The sequence below is a fragment of the Euleptes europaea genome, chromosome 11 (genome assembly GCF_029931775.1).
Source record: "Euleptes europaea isolate rEulEur1 chromosome 11, rEulEur1.hap1, whole genome shotgun sequence".
NCBI classification, from domain to species: domain Eukaryota; kingdom Metazoa; phylum Chordata; class Lepidosauria; order Squamata; family Sphaerodactylidae; genus Euleptes; species Euleptes europaea.
In genome coordinates this window covers 42782976-42804629 of record NC_079322.1, presented here as the reverse complement: position 1 = coordinate 42804629, position 21654 = coordinate 42782976, and the positions used below count along the sequence as shown (strand labels likewise).

At 43.4% G+C, this 21654-nt stretch overlaps 1 protein-coding gene across 1 annotated transcript in view; it reads right to left on the bottom strand.

The window, feature by feature from the left end:
* IGF2BP3 (insulin like growth factor 2 mRNA binding protein 3) overlaps positions 1-17927 on the bottom strand; it is an 80313-nt gene extending 62386 nt beyond the window's left edge. Inside the window, exons 1-2 of the mRNA XM_056857792.1 lie at positions 17744-17927; positions 15908-15968 (exon numbers count right to left, since the gene is read on the bottom strand). Of these exons, the coding sequence (XP_056713770.1) occupies positions 15908-15968; positions 17744-17918 (236 nt within the window). The 5' untranslated portion in view covers positions 17919-17927. The remainder of the gene's footprint in view (positions 1-15907; positions 15969-17743) is intronic.
* Positions 17928-21654: the final 3727 nt, after the last annotated feature.

Genomic DNA, 21654 nt, shown 5'->3' with positions numbered 1-21654 from the left:
TTACAACAGGGAGAATGCTTCCCTTTATCAGGAAACTGTTATGGTAGGAAGGAGGAAATGGTGCCTTTCATTGCTAGAAAACTCCCTGAGACCAAGGGTTCCCTGGAAAGTACCCTCGTAACCAGCTACCACCTCTCAGGACCTCCTGAGAACACCTAGACTGACCCACTGAGAAGGTAGCTTTCCTGCACAGTCCTAGAGCAATAACTAAGTGACAGGGTAGAAACCCTAGAAAACACCTTACGACCAACCCAGAAGCACCCGTGAGAAATATCCCAGAGAAATAGATTGTACTAAATGAAGCCAAAAAATGGGTGGCTCAGTGGAAGAGAGCTTCTGCTTTGCATTCAGAAGTTCCCAGGTTCAATCCTTGGTATCTCCAGCAAGGGATCAGGCAGTAGGTGATGTGGAATACCTCAGCCTGGATGCTGGAGAGCTGCTACCAGTCTGAGGAGAGTATACTGACCTTGGTGGACCAAGTGTCTGATTCAGCATAAGGCAGCTTCATGAGTGTATGTTCACATATAGGAGAAAATAAGGATGCACCAGTGGACGGGAAAAAACAAAGGAGGACAAGGTGCAAGATAGTTTATTTAGCTTTTCTAGATCTCTACAACTATTCATGGTGGGAGGTGAGAAATCTCTATAGATCCCCTGACGAAACAAACTGTGAAATGTGTGAGGATCTAGAAGAGCTAAATAAATTATCTACCTTGCTCTCCTTTGTCTTTTCCAGTGATTGCATGTGCCATTTTCCCAAAGTCACTGGGGAAGAGGGGCTCCCGCCTACCACATCAGCAATAGAAGAGCAGGGAAACCTCACCCCACCTCCAGAAATATTTACAAACTTAACACAACTGAAAAAGCATCAATAATTAACAAAAAAGAGGTCTTCTACTCATCCCCCACTCCCCATGAATGGGCACCATTCAAAAAAAACAAAAACAAACATTCAGTACTAAATGAATAGATTGTATTCTGTACTGTTGTCGTTGATTGATTATATATATATATACATATATATATATCTACCACTTAAGGCAGAATCAAACTGGTTTACAATCACCTTCCCTTCCCCTCTCACAACACACTGAGACAGGTGGGGCTGAGAGAGCTCTTAATAGAACTGTGACTAGCCCAAGGTCACCCAGCTGGCTTCATGTGTAGGAGTGGGGAAACCAACTCGGTTCTCCAGATTAGAGTCCGCCGCTCATGTGGAGGAGTGGGGAATTGAACCCAGTTCTCCAGATGAGTCCACTGCTCCAAACCACCGCTCTTAACCACTACATCATGCTGGCTGTCTACTGTAAGAATAAAATATTACTGCCAGAATAAAATTACTGCAAGAATAAAATATTACAGTAAGTTAAGTTTTCACTCCCTAGGGATTCAAAGGGCATTTTTTGTATAAGTGGAATGTACAAAAGCAGGAATCCTGAAAAATTCCAGGCCATCCTTAACCTGCACTTTATAAGTGTACATGTTTTCTTTGGTACCAGTCGGTGAAAGTTTTGTACATTCTGCCATAGACTTCATTAGCAAAAGGAGTGGATAAGAGAATCCAAGTCTTCTGGGCCAGGAGGGAGCTGCCAGAATTTTTTTTTAGCTTGACGGACTCATGTCTATAGACTATATGCTTGCAGGGGAATCTGAAGACAGATATAAAGAAGTTCCTCTGGCTTCTACTTGCCAAATGATACCAGTGCCATGATGTTTCCATTTGGTGATTTTTCTGGATTTGCAAAAGGCCACCACTCTTCTGTCACTTTTTAAGAGCTGCTGGAAAATCTGGGAATGCTGTTATCTATTACAGATTGCAGAACTGTAATGGCTGAGCCAATCCACTCATGTTTAATATACCACAGTCATGTCCTCTACTCCAATGTAAACCAGGTGAGTTTCTGCCTAACACACCAAAACAGAGTTGCACTTACCAGTAACTGTTGTTCATTGAAGTCTTCGTGCAGACACACATATGGGACTGCACAGGCCAGCCTCCGGTGGAAGATTTTTGTAGCCTCCTGGATACAGAGGGGGTGCCCCTCCCCTCAGGAAGATAGAGGTGGTTCCTTCCTGCTCAAACCACCACGTGACCCGAGGGGGGGCACCCCCTCACCCCTCAGTTCTTTTTCTGCCACCATTCGGTGTGGAAGTGTTTGCTTTATCTCCTGAGTTTGCGAACTTCATTCTTTATTGGATTTCAACTTGAGGTAGCTCACACTAACCTAGATCGTCTTGCGCACAGCGCAAATTAATGAGCCGCTTGAAATCCGGCGTTATGGCCTTGAAGCCGCTCTTTAAAGAGTGTGTGAAGTGCTCTACTAAAATTCCACACATAGATGAGCATGAATCCTGCCTCCTCTAGGGGAGGAGCATAACGTGCAGGCCTGCCCGATCTGCATGAACTTTACTAACACAGCCCAGACAGACAGGGACCTTCACCTCAAAGCCACCCTCTGGGAGAAAGCTTTAAAGGCCACGGCTTCTACCGCAGGCTCACGACCCGCGTCAGCGAAATCAATCCCAATGCGCTCTCCCACTTACCTGTCCGATTCAGCCTCCGTTAAATTGGCTCGGCACCTCTATGACTGTTCCAGGCCCGACTAATCTCGGCCAAATGGCTGGGGGGCCCTCAACACCGGCAGTCCTGTCCTCTACTCCAATGTAAACTAGGTGAGTCTCTGCCTAACACACCAACTTACTAACACAAAGCAAATGAGGTCATGTTCTCTACTCCAATGTAAACCAGGTGAGTCTCTGCCTAACACTTGGGGTTTCCTTACAGAGAGGAAGCAATGGTGTGTACCCCTCTTTTGAATCACATACACTTGAGTGGGTTACATTTCGACATAAAATCAGGTTCTCAGCAGCTATGAAAGGCCCATCCAACGCACCTGATGATGGCAAGACCATACTGTCTCAAATCCTGCTGTTCTGGAAGCTGACAAACTTGGTACTGAAAGTTCTTTGGTTGCCAGTAAAGCAGAGAAACTTCCTACATCTCATCCTGATGAGAATGCATACATATGCTTTAGAGGCCAAAGGAGTCCTGCTTCTAAATCACTGCTATAATGGCCCACAGAATAACCATATATGTTTTCTTTAGGAACATCTCTCTTTAGGTTTACAGCATCCCCCCACATGTCCATTACTATTGATAATGTAAAAGAAAATCAAACACACACCCAAATTTCTCTGGGAAAGAGCTCTACTGTACAGATTTCTAGTAGATGCTTTCTGAATTGTCTAGCACTTGTCCAGATCCCTGGACCAAGCAGCATAGGTAAAACTGTTCCCAGGAAGCCTGACACTTTATAGCATATCCCCCTGCCTATCTTCAGTTCTTATGTGTCTGAAGTGGACGCAGCACATCAGCATCTACATTGCTGGAGATTTCCTTTTATGTTCGGTAGCAGACACTGAAGAACCATGTCAAGCTCACCACTGCTTCATTCTTCCTTTGTAGCAGATGGATGAACTGGATGTGGTCAATGGAATGTGCCCTCTGCACTTTTACACAAGCACCTCATGAGTGGCTTCTGAACCTAGAATTGGCTGGGTGTGTCATACTGTTTGAACAAATGTCTGCATTTATCTAGGGAGTCTCTTGCGAACTCTGAAGGCGATGAGCCATTGATCTCCCTAGTAACTGTTCCACCCACCCCAAGAACTCAAGTTTGGCATGGCAGCTTTCTATGTCTAGGGAAGTGGGGATGGCAAAGGATTTAAGAGGAATTGCATCTATGATGTGCTGGGAAATGGCATGAGTGCTGCCTTGTGTTGCTCTCCCTCTTTGCTGTGGCTGCTGGTGACTTGAGTTGCATGTTTATCCTTGGATTTACAAGATTTGCTGTTACTTTTATGTCTGGACAAACAATATCAAGTTCTTTCCCATCATCCATGAGGAGAAGACAGTAGTTGAAGGTGAGAGGGTCCAGTTTAGGCAAAGCAAAGACAGGCCTGGAGAAAGGTTATGGCTCAGCAGTAGAACATTTATTTTGCAGAAGCTCCTAGGTTCAGTCCCCAGCATCTCCAGTTAAAAGGGTCACCCGGTAGGGTACAAGAAAGACTGCCAAGACCCTGGAGAGCCACTGTCAATCAGAGTAGACAATACCGACCTTGATAAGCCGGTGGTTTGACTTGGTATAAGGCAGTTTCATGTGTCTATGCAACCTCACGAGAATTTAAAGGGCTTTTCTAAAGGAAGGGAAAACTTTTTTTTCTTCTTTCCCTTCCCCAACCCCCTTTGGCTCAGAGTCCTCAGTCTCTACTTAAAGAAATAAGGCAAGGCAAGAGGAAAAAGGGAGGTGACTATGAAGTCAGAAACTGGAGCTCAGGGAAACTCCAAAATACCCCTACCCCTGCGCAGAAAATATAGCTGATCTGAGAGGGTAAGAGCACCCCTCCCCTTATAGAAGAGTTCAACCCTGGTTTCTATTTCAAGGTTTTACTCCAAAGCTGAAGACTATTTCTAGCTTGACAAGCTTCTATTTGTGTGTATTAATACTATTTAAATATTATGTAAATACAGAAAGACAATTTACCAAGAGTTAATTTACCAAATGATTACATGAACAACTGTGTGCCTGGGGGTAACCCAGGTCACATAATGATCACATTATTAACAACATCCTGTCAGATTACATGAGAACTTTTCCAATACTTTTCCTCTCTGGATTTCTAAAAGATAACATTCTCTCACCACCTGGGAGGATACTACAGACCAAGTGCTTGCTGCAGGGGAACATTGCCTGACTGTAGTAATCATGCCTATATGGCAAGGGAGGTGGACAGCCCCTGTACGATGAGGCTATGGAGGGGTTCTGCAGAGTGTGCAGCTCCTCCCATAGGGCCAGGATCTGTCTAAGTTCGGAGAGTTCTGTGCTTGAGGGCTGTCCGTCACCACAAACCTGAGCTGGGGGGCGCTCATTACATTCCTGCTCGTAGATGGCTGCTTTTGGGGTGGCAAGGAGGACGAATTGGCTCCCAGGTCCTCCCAGGACAAATTGGCTCCCAGGTCCTCCCAGGACAAATTGGCTCCCAGGTCCTCTGGCGTTTGCGGAGCTACAAGGGCTGCCTCCGTCATAAGTGGAATTTTTGCACCCTTTTGAGAGGGAGGGTTGGGCCTTTTGTGCTTATGCGTGATGGGTCTCCTTTTTGCTCCATGTCTCCTAGAGACTGTGAGGGCAGCTGCTAGATGTCTTTTTCTTCAGTTTATCCTTGGCTGTGAGGAGAGCTGTTACACGGTCTTCCTCAGATAAAAAGTCATCTTCTCCATGGTTATCGCCAGACACCATTGTCGAGATCCAGTGAAGCAAGAAGGGGGGAGGGATGAGGCAACTTTTTTTTTTTTTACAGACACAGAAAGGTAAGTAAAATGGGCACACTCAGAATAGACAAATCAAAACAGGTAGAAGTAAAAGAAAGGTAAAAGAAAAAGTAGTAGTTTCCCTATCTGGTCTCTAATCAGTAGCTGCTGTAGAGAGCTACCTCTACTGCTGCTGCTCCCTATTGAGCCAGGAGGAAAACTGAGCAACAAGCAATTTCAACTGAGAAGACAGGAAGAGGAAGTTTAATCCTGCCTCCTGAACAGCCAGTAGGAATCACCCGATGATCAAGAAGCCCTCCTCCTCAGAACGGGAACCCTATGGCAGGGGTGTCGAACTCATTTGTTACGAGGGCCAGATATGACATAAATGTCACATGGTTGGGACAGGCCATGCCAGCCCAAACAGAGTGGGAACGTGGCTGCCTCAGCTGGCTTGTGGACCAGATAAAAGCTCTCAAGGGGCCGGATCTGACCCTCGGGCCTTATGTTTGACACCCCTGCCCTACGGGGTTGCCAGGTGGAGAGTTCCGTCAAGTCGCAACCAACGTATGGCGACCCCACAAGGTTTTCAAGTCAAGAGACAAACAGAGGTGGTTTGCCATTGCCTCCCTCTGCATAGCAACCCTGGACTTCCTTGGTGGTCTCTCATCCAAATACTAAATAGGGCTGACCCTGCTTAACTTGACGAGATCAGGCTAGCCTGGGCCAACCAGATCAGGGAAGGAAGTTCATATATAAACTCACATTTTCTGTTTGAATATAAGTATTTCAGCCATTGTAATGTCAGAACTTCATCTATAAATCCAAAGACTGTTTATCTTGAATCTTAATACTATGCTATTTTTTATGTTTTCCTCTTCCATTTTTTAACAGACAAAAAAGCATGAATAAACATAGTTTGACAGGATAATGGCAAAAGTTAGATACTTTTAAGCCTCACTTATTGAAGCAGAAAACATGTAAGGAACTCAAGAAGGTCTTCGTTGAACTGTGCCCCCTACCCATTTTATATCTCCCCTGCCACATATCAAAATATCATTCATTTCTTGAAAATACAAGTTTGCCTTATATGTGTGTGTGTGTGTGTGTGTGTGTGTAAATAAATACATATAGAGCTGATATCCAGTATTCCCATATAAACCATTCCTATTGGCAAAACACTTGTCCAATCAACTGAATGGAACTGTGAAACATTTTTCCCAAGCACTAAAATCAGAGCTGGAGTGGCAGGTGTGGAGTAATAGCACAGCAATAGGTTGACTTTCTAATTTTATTTTACTCCAAAAGCAATAATTTATTCTCTAGAGACAACACCATCTCATACTATAGCACGTTAAGTCGCATACTATAGCATGTGAAGTGCTAGCCAAATCCCAAAGCTGATTCTTACTGCTACGGCTGCTCGGCCCATTACTCTTCACATACATACTCATTATATCTGCCAATTTTTTTATAGTAAAATAAAACACCATAGTGTTCTCTTAGCATTAGTCCAATTTGAAAGGTTTCACTAAAACAAGTTCTGTTTTCTTACAGAAAACAGCAGTTTAAAAATATTGTCGAAGGTCAGAGTTCATTGGTTCTTGTGGGTTTAAACACTGTTTGTGGGTTTAAACACTGTTTGTGGGTTATGTTTTTTCAAACGTTTCTCCATCCTATCAGTGACATAACATAACCTACAAACAGTGTTTAAACCCACCAAGAAAATACAACAAATGCTACGATCAGCAAAAGACAAAAGAGACCCCCTCACCTCTGCAGGAGTATATCCTATACCTTGCAGCTGTGGACAAGTTTACATCGGGACAACAAAACGCAGCATACAAACAAGGATAAAAGAACATGAAAGATACTGCAGACTTGGCCAACCTGAGAAATCAGCAGCGGCTGAACATGGACTGACACAAACAGGACACAGGGTCTTATTCCAAGACACTGAAAGACTGGACAATTCTACCAACTATTTTGTCAGATTGCACAGAGAAGCCATTAAAATTCATAAACATCAGCACAACTTTAACAGAAGAGAGTTTAAGAATGAATAAGGCTTGGCTTCCTGTCCTGAAAACCTCCAGACTAACAAAGACTACAGTCAACAATAGCCATGCAGATTAGCTTTGGATTCCACAAGTTAACAGATCACTCCAGGATACAATGGTTCCATATTAACATACCACACCCTCATTAGCACATTATCTTGATACTTACAGGACAACGATTAGCAAATTACCTTTGATACTTTTTGCAGGACAATGATTCAGCTCAACCCAACCTCTTTCTGACTATATATTACTCTTCATACACACTTGACACTGACAGACACTGTCCTTCAGTGTTACTCCTCTGAAGATGCCTGCCACAGCTGCTGGCGAAACGTCAGGAAAGAAAATACCAAGACCACGGTTACACAGCCCAGATAACCCACAAGAACCAAACAGCAGTTTACTTTCACAGATGTAGGAGTTGCATACAACAGAAGCTAAGCAGGCAAGTTTGATAGCAAGAAGTACACAACTGGCTCAACGGAGCTAATACCACCTTAGTTGTACCTCACCAACACAGAGAAAAACACCTTATCAGTTACTGGGCTATAAAACTCTTCACGAATTTCCTGTAAGTGTTAAGTAAAGTAAAATAAGGCATACATAGTAGTAAGCTCAAGTTGGCAGTCCCACTAGGCCATCTAATGAGTTAGCTCTGCCAGCAAATACAGAATTGTCTGAAATGCTCACCTATGTTATCTCCCTTGACATTTCTAGTGGATAACATGCCCGCTACAATTCGGCATGTCTACAGAGAAAAGCTACAAAAAACACACACAGGACCTTTGCAAATAACACTAATATTCAACTTCTACATGGTGTGCTAATCAGTTCAGACACCGTACTGCAGAAGCTTCTGTCTTTATTTAGAAGACCACAAACATACCCCAAAGCCAGCCTATTCGTAAGTAATTGAGTCTCAGAGTAACTCAAATAAACATCTTGAAATTAACAAACAATTTCTCATCTGACCATCTTGGTATGATGTGTGTTGTGATTATCTGTTTTTATTTATGGCTACTTGCAGATTTGGCAGGGCAGACAGGCAAAAACCACGCATCATAGATCCTTGCACAGGTATCACATAGTTCAACAATTCTAACTTTAACATTAAAAGTGAAGGCTGAAAGGGATTATACTGAATTGGGCTGACAAGTATCTAGAGAAGCGAATGGAGGCAACAGTCAGGTACTGCTCCACCATCCCTGGATCTAGTTTCAGTGGATAGTTTTGCCCCCTACCTACCACTGTTTTTACCTGCTTCCATCATTCTTAGAAACAGACCTTTACTGAGAACTCTCGCCATGAATATCTTGGTACTTTAATTGATAACCATATTTGTATTTAATTGCTGTAAGCCTTTAGGATCCAATATTTGTCTGAAATGCATGGCTAAAATATGTTATTTGCTTATAACCCTTTGTTGGTTCACACACACTATCTGATAAACTGAGGTATAACCCCTGAAGATGGCGATTCTTTTTTCTTCCTATAATAGAAGTAATCACCGCCAACAGATTTGCAAGCATAGGGTTTTTCTAAATATTTCTGATGCTGCTAGTAGCCAATCTGTAAAAATGAGTTCTTTAGCAATGCCTTTAATTGATCACCAACCTATTCTATAGAACAATCTGAAATTATAACATTTCGACAATAATTATTCACTCTCTTCAGTTGTCTCTACTGTACCAAGTTCTTTTCCCCCTACACTAGGCAGTCCCAACAATTTAAACTTCCTTTTAAGAGAAGAGGTTGCCTTTTTCATGTCTTTCCCATATATACAGTATTCTTTTTGTGATGGGGACAGCAAAACAACACACAACATTCCAAATTCCACAGTATCACACCCAGTATTAGTAAAGGGGGGGGGACTGGATGGGCACCAGAGCCAGCAAATGAAAAAGTCAGGAGGGGAGCAGACTGGAGAGAGCTTCAGATATGCAAGAAAATTTCAGATTCTTAAAAAAAATCTTGTCCCCAAAGCCACGGAGACTTGACAACTGCTGCTGACCTTACGCTGCCACTGTTGTGGCATAAAGCCATCAGTCAGCTGCTACTGACAGGGTGAAAGGAAGCAGGTCATCTGCCATTTGCTCGACAGGGCAGGGAGAGATGGTCTGAGGGGAGGGGTACCTACAGATACATGGCCCTGAGCTCATTTTTTCCATCCACAAAATCCTTCATAGTGCAAAGGGGGGGGGTCACTTGCAGGATCTCAAGGGGAGACAGAATCAACCATCACGGGGCACATGTCTCCAAAGGCTGATTTCTACCCCTCCCCCAATACAATCTCTTAAACCACATGGTTTTCAAGGTATGAAGAAAACTGGCCTCTTCCCAGGCCCCTCTCCTGGAAAGATGCTACTGCATTTCCTGCAGAGGCAAGAAACATATCTGCACTTTTAATGGCAGTGCTAACACAGAATGCTAAAGAGGGGAAAGGGAGGATGATGAATCGTGGCTGGGGGACAGAACCTCAATGTGACCTCCTCAGCAGGCTTCCTCAAGGTGTGGAAGTTTCCCTCACAGTTTCAAGTATTTTGAGAACCGAGTGTTTGGTCTTCAGAGGAGACACCATGAGAACAGCTGTTGCAACCAAATTCACCCCAGAGCATGGCTGCAGGTGCCAACAGGGATAGGGTACAAACTCACTCCTGTGGCGGTTTGAACACTTTGAGATCTGGGTGACAGAGGGCAATAAATGAGCCTTGCTTTACTTGCTCTCTGAGCATGACAAGCTCTTGTAATGGCTTCAAGGCTAAAAAGGGGAAGGAAGTGATTGCAATCTCTCTCTCACTCTGGAACACACACACACACTTATGTCCCCACAACTGCTTTGTGGGCTGAACAGCCCCACTGCAGATCCTCTGCTCAGGCACAGTAACAGCTGAGGCAGCAGCTGTCATGGGAACCAGTGGCATGAAGCTGGGAAGGTCGAGTGACAATTAGAAGAGGGGAAAAGGAGGGGAAACATTTCCACTGTTTCACCGTGTCCTTCTCCCTTCTGTAAAATTTTGCCACAGGTAGTTGCTATTTCCAGACCTGGGACTGAATATCTGCAGTTTTTCACTTAGCGCTGTATGGTACTCTCTAACAGGACCCCAGAATCTCTTTCCTGGGTAATTACAGCTCATTTAGTTCCCCGTGAATGAATAAAAATCACTTGCAAGTAACTAAGCCTGGCTCTATTTTCAACAGCATGCATGGTGCTCTGCTGGGTAAACCCAGCTGGTAAAAAGAAACTCCATACAATGGCTGCCATTTCTGTGCTGTCTTCCTCAGACCCCTCCCCCAGAGTGTGGTTAAGTCCATGGGCAAGCTCAGGGTTTCCCTAGCAAAAATAGCACATAAGTTTGTCACACATCTGAACTTACTCCGATTTCCTCCCTACCATCAGACTTTATAGTTAAAAGAGCTGGTATCTAAGCAGCTGCCTGTCCTTGTGCACAACCTGTCTCCTGGCTTTGAACAAAGTGAAGCAGGGCACAACAACCACCTCCTGAATTATAACTGGCAAGACTGAGTTAAGACATTTGACAATTTTACCATGGGTATCGTTTCTATTCCACTCAGAACACAATGACATTTTGTATTAACTTCACAAGAGCATTCTTCTAATCTGGACAAATGTTAGGAATGGGTTCAGTTTGGGACACCCTGTTTTCAGAAAACTAGCAAAAGTGAATGACGCAAAGATGTAAACAAAGTGTTATAAAAGGATAAACACTAGAGAGCCAGAGTGGTGTAGTAGTAAAGAGTGGTGGTTTGCAGCGGTGGACTCTAATCTGGAGAACCGGGTTGGTTTCCCCACTCCTACACATGAAGTCAGCTGGGAGACCTTGAGCTAGTCACAGCTCTCTTAAGAGCTCTCTCAGCCTCACCTACCTCACAGGGTGTCTTCCACTGAGCCACTATTCCCACCCATCAACTCTTCTTCAAATATGTATAAAAGCAGCAAAGCTTCGAACCATTATTCTCCAATCCATTACAAAAGAGGGGACTAAATGTTAAGAAACTATTGACTTAGAGTGCAGCCAATCTTACAGTTGATTAGTACTATGGTCAATCTCATTATGATCCAACAGATTAGCCTATTCTTTTTCATAATATTGGCTGGGTCCATCCTTAAACTTCAACACTAGCATTTACATCCTCTACAAGAAGTCATTTTCTAGTTATACTGTATCTTGGCATTCCTTTTGGGAAGAGTATTCCTTTCTAACACTGTTCACAAATAACACAAAAGGAAGAGACATTTCACTGCTTTAAAAAGGTCTGTGTGTGTGTAAAGTGCCGTCAAGTCGCAGCCGATGTCTAGTTAGCCATTATTTGTAAATAAGTGTTCCTTGAAACCCTGCCAAAATAAACTAAAAATTATGATCCCCCCTCCCGCACACACAGTTGAGGCTTTTTCTTTGACGTAAAGATCCAAGCATGGAAATCGACACTTGAAAAAACAGTACCATCTCTAGGTTATGCTACTCAGCACTTCTAGTACCAATGCCTTATATTCACAGATGGAAACCAACAGGGATTTTGGTTTGATTTAAAATCACCATTGCAGTCTACCTGCCTCCAATAGATCTTCAACAGAATTTAGCAAGGATTGGATTAGTCTGGGACAGGAAGGTGCATGTAGCATAAAGGATAAAAAGCAAGGAATCTGATGCTACAGGGTGAACACAAAGAGCTACACAGCAGACAAACCCTCTCACCCTTCCCCCCAGTGGAATACCTGGCGGAGTTCTACTTTCCATGCCCAGATAGCCACTGAATGTTAATCCTCCTTCCTTAGACCCTTCTCTCATTTTTTCAGAACCTTATCCATAATGAGGCCTGAACTGCATTTTTTGTTCATTTTCTGAGGGAACAGTTTGTCAGATTCTCTATTGCAGGGGGTCCTCAACGTGACACCCGTAGGCACTATGGCTCCGGCCAAGTCTTTTTAGAAAATGGACAGGGCCCTTGCCCAGCAAGGCTTCTGACTGGCCATTGGAGATCTGATTGTGCAGACTGTTGTTTTTTAAATGGCAGCTGCTGCTACCACAGCACAAAGATCTTCACTGTGTGACTGAAGGCACTTTGTAGCTGGCTCTGCCTCATGAGGCAGCCATTTTGTGGCTGCACCCACTGCACTATGTCAGAATTTCAAAGGTAAATGCCTTTAAAAAGGTTTGGGGAACCCTGCTCTATTGTATGGTGAACATACAGGATATATATATTGCCCTGAGTATAATATATCCCAAGTAGTATGTTGTGCTTGTTTTCATTTAGTGTCTAAAGAAACTAATACTCCCATGCGGTTCAGGAAAGATGACATTTCATTTTGAAACCCAATGTAAGAAACAAAGATATATTAGTACCTATCCTCAAAGTTTGTCAGAAGCATGAACTGTGCAAGGATTAAAGAATACTCAATGACATCCTCAAGGGCTGATTCAACATGCAGGCTGGCCAGTGTCTGCTCCCCTTACCAAGCTAAACTATTACACAACAAATGACATCAGTGCTATTTGAATAATCAGTGTGCAGTATGCATAATAGCTGCTCTTGTAAGAAGCTGGGAAGTATCTAAAAGGATTGGACACAAGTTTTCCAATATGCATGCACTATCTTGTTTTGCACACTTCCCCCACCCCCATGTATGGAACTGATGATCACAACTAATACTTCACATTCTTTTGGAAAGTATGACAAGCAGCCAGCATTGTTTCAATACCATTTCTAAGTTTTGAATGAAGTGCTCTAAGCTTCTGTGAAGTATTCAGTAATTCTTTATGAACCATGAGGTTATGAATGCAAAAACTGTACATTCCTTTTGTGCTCCCTTGAGATCTCTCTAGTAAGCCAGGAATCAGCTTCTGGCTAAAGGCATTTTATAAATGATTTGCTCCTCTTCCCTCCCCACTCTCTTCAGTATTCTTTCATTCAGTATCTTATCTGGAACATCTAGACATATTATATCTAAGCCAAATCAAAATATACCCAGTTTGCCTGTCGCAGAATATCAATTAGCATTCTCGAGTACTATAGTTCTGAATTGCCTCTCACAGCAGGTATAAAGGTTGCTTTTGCAAATGTGGGTGTGAGCCCCTTCAAAGTCCAAACTGCTGGAAATCAGTGACTGCTGGGAGTTGAAATTTCCCTTCTGTATAACAAATCAAGCTGGTTTTTAAAGACTGGCCTTTTGAATTAAATTTAGGTTTAATAGAGTTCTCAATACCAGTACATGACTAAGAAATGGGTAAACTCTTCCATCTCTACCCCAACGCTTGATCTCATAAAACCTCAGTGAATGTCAGAAGTAGAAAACGAGAGAGTAATCGAGAATATTCCATGGAAGATTTATAAAATGGATCAAAACTTTCATCTTTACACAGTTATTTTCTTTAAAAAGTTCAAAAGTGGATGAAAGTAAAGTCCACACATTTAAATAAATACAGCTTATTAAATTTTGCTGCTTTTCCTGTTAATTGATTTTGTCAAACCAAGCTGTCCAACTACTTTTAAAATCTAACTGTAGTATTTATCTCACAAAGCCAAGCCCAGAACCACTTATGCCAACTGCACACACCCTCTCCTTTGAGAGAGAAGGGAAAGTTAACCTAGAATTCCAGCACAACTACTTACTCCACATATCTTCTGATGTACAGATATGATCTTGATGTACTTACCTGAACTCTAAATAACTTTTAATAATTTATGCACCTCTCTATAAAAAGCTTTATTTTAAAATTATACCCAGCAGTTATAGATAGTAATCCATTGGTAAACAAAACAATACAGGATAGTCCTATGTACATAAAGACAATTCTTCACATACAAAGAAAAAAATTGAAGAGCTATAATTTTTTTAAATCATAAGTATGAAAAGCCATATTCCTGGCAATTATTTGCAGGCTAATAATATATAGGATTTTGAAGAAAGCAACTCGAAGAATTAAAGGGGCCACTGCAACCTTACACTGAAACTTGCCTCTATATCAGGAAACTTTAAATTTAGAGATATCATTTTTGTACCCTATTGAACATCTATATCTGATCTCCACAAGAAAAATTATGTTTCTTTGAATGTCAGTCATATTATAAAATCGCTTTAAACGTGATGGTTCTTAACTAGATGCCTAATTTAGCATCCCTTCAAATAAACCTCATAAAAGTTCACAGTAATAAAGAGTAAGGGGAAAATTGAAAATTCACCAGTGAGAACTTTAATGTTTTAGGATCTTTGCATTTTCATTACTGTACAAGGAAATCAGAACAACATAATGCTACACTATAACAAGTTTCTGAATTACAGTTAAATAATTTATACTTAGACATTAACATTATTTCCAGTAAAGGCACTTTTTAATGTTCTTGAAATTAACTTCAGTTTGTCACTCAAGTGCTATTGATACAATAGATACTAGAAGGTACTTCTATAATCACTCTTTTCAAACTGCAGCTCCCATACAACATGGAATAAGCCTTGTAGAGTTTAATTGTCCAAATCAGATACCCGATAATCAGCAGTAAACTCTTCCAAACACTAATGTTGCAGACCTCAAGAAAAGGCTATTTCATTGATAGTATTCATGCCTATACATACAAAAAAATGTTCAAAATCAAGCATTTATGAAATTTGTTTGCACTGTACCAGACAACAGGAGTTGGCTTTATAACCTGACCATCTATGACATTAAAATATCTTTAATTGCTTTGGGGCATACATTAAAAAATGTTCCTATCTATACACTGAGGCCCATAAAAAACAATGCTACTCAATTCTATAGTCACGTCACAAAGCACACACAAAAAATAGCTGTCCATAAACTCTTGTCTTGAGAAAAAAACCAGGCTCCCGTATCAGCAGATACTCCTATATATGAAATTGGACCATCCTATCCATATATATTCAAAAAAGCAGTCCCACTGCATTCACTGTGGCTAATTCTCAAGTAAATATGCACAGGGTCACATATTTCGTTAAATAAAACTCTCTAAGTACCATATCCTTCAATTTCACATAAAATTCAACACCAAACAGATATGCTAGAAGCTTACAACTTCTCTATTTTAAACTGCAAAAATCTTATTCTTACTATCCCACTCCTTTCCAAAAAAATATTGTGTGCGTGTGTAAAGTGCCGTCAAGTCGCAGCCGACTTATGGCAACCCCTTTTTTTGGGGTTTTCATGGCAAGAGACTAACAGAGGTGGTTTGCCAGTGCCTTCCTCTGCACAGCAACCCTGGTATTCCTTGGTGGTCTCCCATCCAAATACTAACCAGGGCTGACCCTGCTAAAGTATTATCCAAGGATTAATCTCACTATGAAACCTTTAAACCATTTTAAACTTCAATTTGGCCCTATCTTCTAAGAGGGTCACCTTCCTCCATAGCCACGTGTTATTATTTATTATATAAAACACATTATTGAGTACTACAAAGTAACACGTGACTTTAAGGTGACTCATGGTAAAATGCCAATCAATTACACCTCACATTAAACGCCTTCACCCATCCCTTTTCAATGCAAAAATTTGAAAAAAATTACCTTTGTCTTTTGGGAACTGAATGCTCAACTTCTATGAGTTTACCATGCAGTTCAACTTTACCTGTAAAAAAGAACACAACGCTTTTAGAACGACATTTGTTTTGCTCCCCCCTTGCCTTACTATGGCCCCTCCCAAACTAAAACTGATGACGGAGTGAACCCACACAGGAAACAGAAATGTGACATGTTAGACCATTCAACAAAAGTTACACCGCAGTGACAGAAAGAAACATGGTAGGAATGGCAACCACAAGTCAAGTGGCTGGTTTTCATTTAGGCCAGTTCCAAGAGCAAAGCTGGAAACGGGAAGCAGGAAACGCTCTTAAGGAGAAAGTCTGGCTGCTTCAACCTTTTATTCCTTTCCAAAGTGACATGTAAAAACGGTGGCTGCACCTAGAAATAGGTACACACACACATGCCTCCCCGAGGAGATTAACAGGCCTCTAATCTCTCGTCGGGAGGAAACAGGAACTGCTGCTTGCAGCGAAGGGCGAGGGTTTCCCCCCTTGAAGCCTTCCCCTCACGCAGCCATTCCTGCACTGGGCCAAAGAGACCCCCCCACACACACACCCCATCCTGCCCCAACGTCAGACCGGAGAACGAGGCAAGGACCCACAACGAAATCACCCGACCTAACGAGCCTCCCCACCACCACCCGCAGCCCGCCAATTTTCATTCCGCACAACAACAGGATGTAGAAACGGAGGAGGAGGACGACGACATGCTGGCTTGGCTGCGCGAGGGAGGCAAAGCGCAATAAACGACGCCCGGGGAAACCAGGGGCCTTCGGGCCTCGACCTCTCTCTCCTGAAAGGGCAAAGGGCGGCGGGGTTTTGTTTTCGTTTGCTTCCCCCCCCCCCCACACACACACACACAAAAAGAAACAAAACAAGCGTCCGACGTTGGGCTCCTTATTGTAGGCTTAAGCCTCGGAGACGGCACGCCAGGCTAGAAGCGAGGAGGGCGCGCAAGTCTGAGGCGAAAGCGGGAGAGCCTCCCCGCCCCCTCCCCTCCTCCTCCCTCACGAGCTTTCGCGGCTTTGCCTCAGGCGCGGCGCGCTGGTGGCCCAGGCCCAGGCTCGCCCCTACGGTGGCCCCCTCGGCCACCACCTCCCGCTTCGAACCGCCGCTCGCCCCTGTTTGGCTGCGCACCCCCACCCCGGCTTCGAAGGCCGCGATTTCCCGCGCGGAGGGGGCTGCGAGCTGCTCCCCTGCGCAATGCCGTCGCGGGCGAGCTGGGCCCCGGGCGGGGGGGCGGCGGCGAGCGGGCTCCCCCCTTCCCGGGCTGGGGCCGAGGGCTGTTTCCCTTCCTCCATGCCGCAAAAGCCGGCTTCTTCTCACCCCACCCCGGTGGTGGTTGTTTTTTAAAAGAGGGGGGGGGGCGAGAGCACGGGCTCCTCCGAGCGTGTCGGCCTCGTGGCGCCTCCGCTCCCTTGTTTCGAAACGGGGGAAAGGCTCTGCGCCGACACTTTGCGTGTGACCTGACAACGTGTCTGCAAGCTGCAAGTGTGTGTGTGGGGGGGGGAAGAGATGGGGGGAAAGCAAGCCACCCAGGTCGCTCAAGCCATCGCCGGGGCAAACCCCCCCCCCAAGGCCCCACATCTCGCAGGTGAAGCCATCCGAAATAAGTATGTCCGGCCCGGGAGGGGGAAACTGCCCCCGAGGAAGGTCTCCAGGCATGCGGGCCCTTCAGATGCAAAAGACACCAACGGGGGGTGGGTGGGGAGGTGGGGGGCGGGGATGGTGGTTTGGGCAGAAAGGAGAGAGGATGGCGCCCACAAAGATCGGGGTGAGGGGCTGAGACGCCGGAGGGGGGAAATAAAAAAACACCACCCACCTGAAAGTGCCTCGATAGCCTTCATCGCCCAGTTCTCATCGGGGCAATCTACGAACGCGTATCCCGTCTTCACCAGAAACTGGCCGGTGAAGGGGATCTTGGACTCTTTAAAGAGACTTTCCAGGTCCTGGGGGCTCACGTTTTCGCCCAGGTTCCCGATGTACAGCTTATTCATCTTCTTAATTAAAAAATAGAGCTTCTTTTTAAAATAGATATATATATATATATACACACGCACGTCTTGCAACGAAACAAGCAAAAAAAAACACAACACCTTCCAAGGATCCAGGGAATAAAAATAAAATGCAAAGCCACCGGGAGAGAGAGAGAAAAAAAAACGCACACACAAAAATCACAACTGCAGCTTGTATCCGTCGGTCCCTCCCCCACCCAGCTACCCCCTCCTCCTCCTCCTCCTCTCTCCGGAGTTTAAAAAAAAAAAGAGCCAGCGACCAAATCTCAATACTGAGCGTTTGCGACGTTATCCTAAGCGATAGGGGAAATCACGTCGCTTTTGGAACTACGATGGCGGGTTACAAAACAAAAACAAAAAAACCGGGGAGGGGAAGAAACTACTTTTTTTTTTTTGGTCTTGTCCCCAAGCCTCTTTGGCAGCAGCAGGCGGAGTATAAAAATGTTACAATACGTGAATGTAGGCACCGCCTCTTAAAAAAAAAAAAAAAAAACCCTTAGCGTGGGAGGAAGGGAGGGGAAAGAGAGAGGGGGGGAAATCGCTTGAATATTCCGGCTTTTTGAATGAGCCACGTGTTCCAACTACAAATCAAGTTCTCACGTGAGGAATCCCAACGCCTCAATGAGATAGCTGCAGATTCCGCTCACAAAGGAGGAGGAGAGGAGAAGCTGCCCCGGGGTTGTTCCCGGACAAGTTTTTAAGAAAGGGGACGCAGGATGGGCGCGGAGCCCGGACCGCGTGGTCTCTCTCCCCTCCCCCTGTTTACTACTTTCTGCGGCGGGTTCGGTTGCTCCACACGCCCGGAGAGCTCGCTGCGTGCCTCTCCCGGATGGATGGGGGGCTGCCCCAAACCCTCCCAAATAAACGCGAGCAGAGGCGATATTTGCACCGCCAAAAGGCAGCGGGGCGGGGGAGAGGCGGCCGAGTGCAATATAATGGCCACCGAAGGCGAGGGTTGGGGTGACTCATAAGGGTCGCTTGTGCAACCTCGCTCCACAACCGGGGTTTTTTTTTTTTTTTGGCAAAGTGTCTTCGGCGCTCCCGGGTGGGTGGGTGGCAATTATAGCTCTTTCGGGGAAGTGGGTGGGTTGGCGGGGGCGATGCTCTCCTGCCCCCCCCCCAATCCACACCAGCCACAACCCCTCCGCAAGACACCCATGTGCGCCGCCAACACTTTTGTCTGGGGTTTCGTGTTCGGTGGCTCCTGTTTGCTTTCTTGTTCACAATTGGCTGCACCCAGAGAAAGGCCGAGGGGTCTCGGGGAGGGGGAGGAGGAGAGAAACGAGGGTCTCCTTGAAACGGCTCCTGCCCACCCCCTTCCTTCCTGCATAGTAATATTTCTGGCGGTTTGATGAGCGTTGGTTGCAGCGACTCTGCCGCGCAACGTTATGAATCGAAGGACAAAGGGGGTGGAGGCCGGTTGGAGGGTGATTAAAAAGTGGGAGTGCTCACGGGCAGGGAAGAACGTGCTCCTCCAGACATCTGCTCTCCCCACCCCTCCCGTCAAAGAGAATTATTCCCCCTTTTCTTTAAAATCTACTTAATGTTGGTTTCTAGCACAGGAAAAATAGGAACGGTGAGACAGCACAGCCCTCGGATTTCCATAGCAGGCAGAGAGAATGAGTCCACCCACCTACCGACCCCCATTCGCCTCCCCGCCCCCATTCGGTTCAAGGAACCATTCATAATTTTCAACATTTGTAAAGAGCACAATGGTGGGTTTGTGGGGGGAGGGGTCAGAGTGTGTGGAGTCTGGTTCCAGTGCAAACAAAATGTTGCCTGAAGATGAAGAAAGGATACAGAAATGAAAGCCTGCGCTGTATTTAATATATAGGAATCCAGTAGGTTTTATTTAAGCATTCACTTTAGTGAAAGGCTTCATTTATTCTGCTGTAGGTGGGGAGGGGAGGGATCTATTATAAAAGAGATAGAGAGACGGTCAAGCACTTAATAGCTGCATTTCCACATATACTATATTTTTTTCTGAAAATATACGAAGTAGGGTTTTGTTTCATCACTTACTACCTTCAGTTTTATAATGATCAAGTAAACTATGCAATTTTGCTCTACAAAAGTATTCTGAATGAATTTCAGTGAATGTCTTTGTTAGCTGTATTTTTGTCAAAGGAAATTATCAAGTACTGCAGTATGTAATGCATGCTTTACAAAAAAGAAAACAGGACAGTACTTGTAAGAGAATGATAGGATACAAAAAGTTATTTAAGAGCAAAACAAAATCCTCTGTGTCCAGCAGTGCAGTCCTAAAAGAGTCACACCCTTCCAAATCCATTGAAGTCAATGGATTTAGAAAGGTATAACTGCACAAGATCGTTCGGTAGATTGTTAGCAGATTAGTAATGTGTAATTTTACAAAAAGTATTTCATGAACTTTCTTTGGCAAATTAGATGAGTCAAAACCCTTGATTTTTATGTTATGGAACAAAGCTAAACTCTAATTTGAAAGGAAAAATATTTCACTAATTTACAGTCTTTTGCATTTTTGTAGTCCTCTACAAATTATTGTGAATAAGAAAGTAGGCAGGCCTTTAAGTTAATAGTTAAAATGTGGGTTCTTCTCTTAGTGGTTTTACCAATAATTAAGTTTGTACTTTTGGTCTGCAGTTAGTTTACAAAATAATTTGCATGTGTGTTTCTGAATGTGGGGCATGAGCAAAGCTTAATGTATCCCTTTAAATGTTTTGTTACAATAGCAATTTTGTATGTTAACTTAAATTTTTGATGGTCACTTTACTTTAAAAAAAACGACAAAACTGAAATTCAGGTTTTAAAAATATTCAGGTAATGGTACAAAAAAACCTAGGGTTGGAGTCCTAAATATACTTATTTATAGTCCTGTTGAATTAATTATAATTAACATTTGTTACCAAAAAGTTATATACAATACTGTCAATCTCTTTTGTTAAAATAGAAACAATTGTTTTAAGAAAACAATGAATTCATTTACATATGGAAACATCAGGCTTTTGTTTAAACTAACTAAAGTAGCTAATCTCTAATAAGGAATATAAAAAGTATTTTCCGTTTCAGAGGAAACTTATCATTCTCTCTGTAAGGAAATTAGTGTATTTTTGGATTACCAGATATTAAATTTAAAGATGAAGTGTTCATTGAATAATATGCTCACTGAGTAATATGTTTTGCTAGTTAGGAATTATTGCTTTTCCACCTGAGTATTTTATAAGCAAACTAGTAACTTTTGCTTAAAAGGCAACGGTTTATCTTTATGATGGTTAAAAGTACTTGTGAGTGTGGTGGTTTTGAACAGCATATGCCAATAACCCTTGTATGTTCCTTTATCTTAAAATTGTAAATTTGAGGGGGGGGCACTTGACTGGCACAAGTTTTCTTTCAGAATAAAGAACCAGGTATTTTAAAGTCATCCAACATAATTTGCTGCTGTATTTTAGTAGAAAAAAATAAACACCCAGATAATTTTAAACATTAAGATTTATATTAGGTATTAGGTTTAAAGTACAATTTGATATACATTTCTTACATTGTTGCAATAGTCTAAAAAAGTTATTATACCTTCTAATTAGGTTTGAATGGGCTTTGAAAAGTTTTATCTATCACCTGATATGGATAATCAGGGTGGTGTACTTTAAAAGGTCATGACATGTTTCTAAAATCCAAAGTTCAAAACAGGATTTCTTACTATGATTGCAAGTAACTGTAGCCAGCTATAGAAAAACTGGAC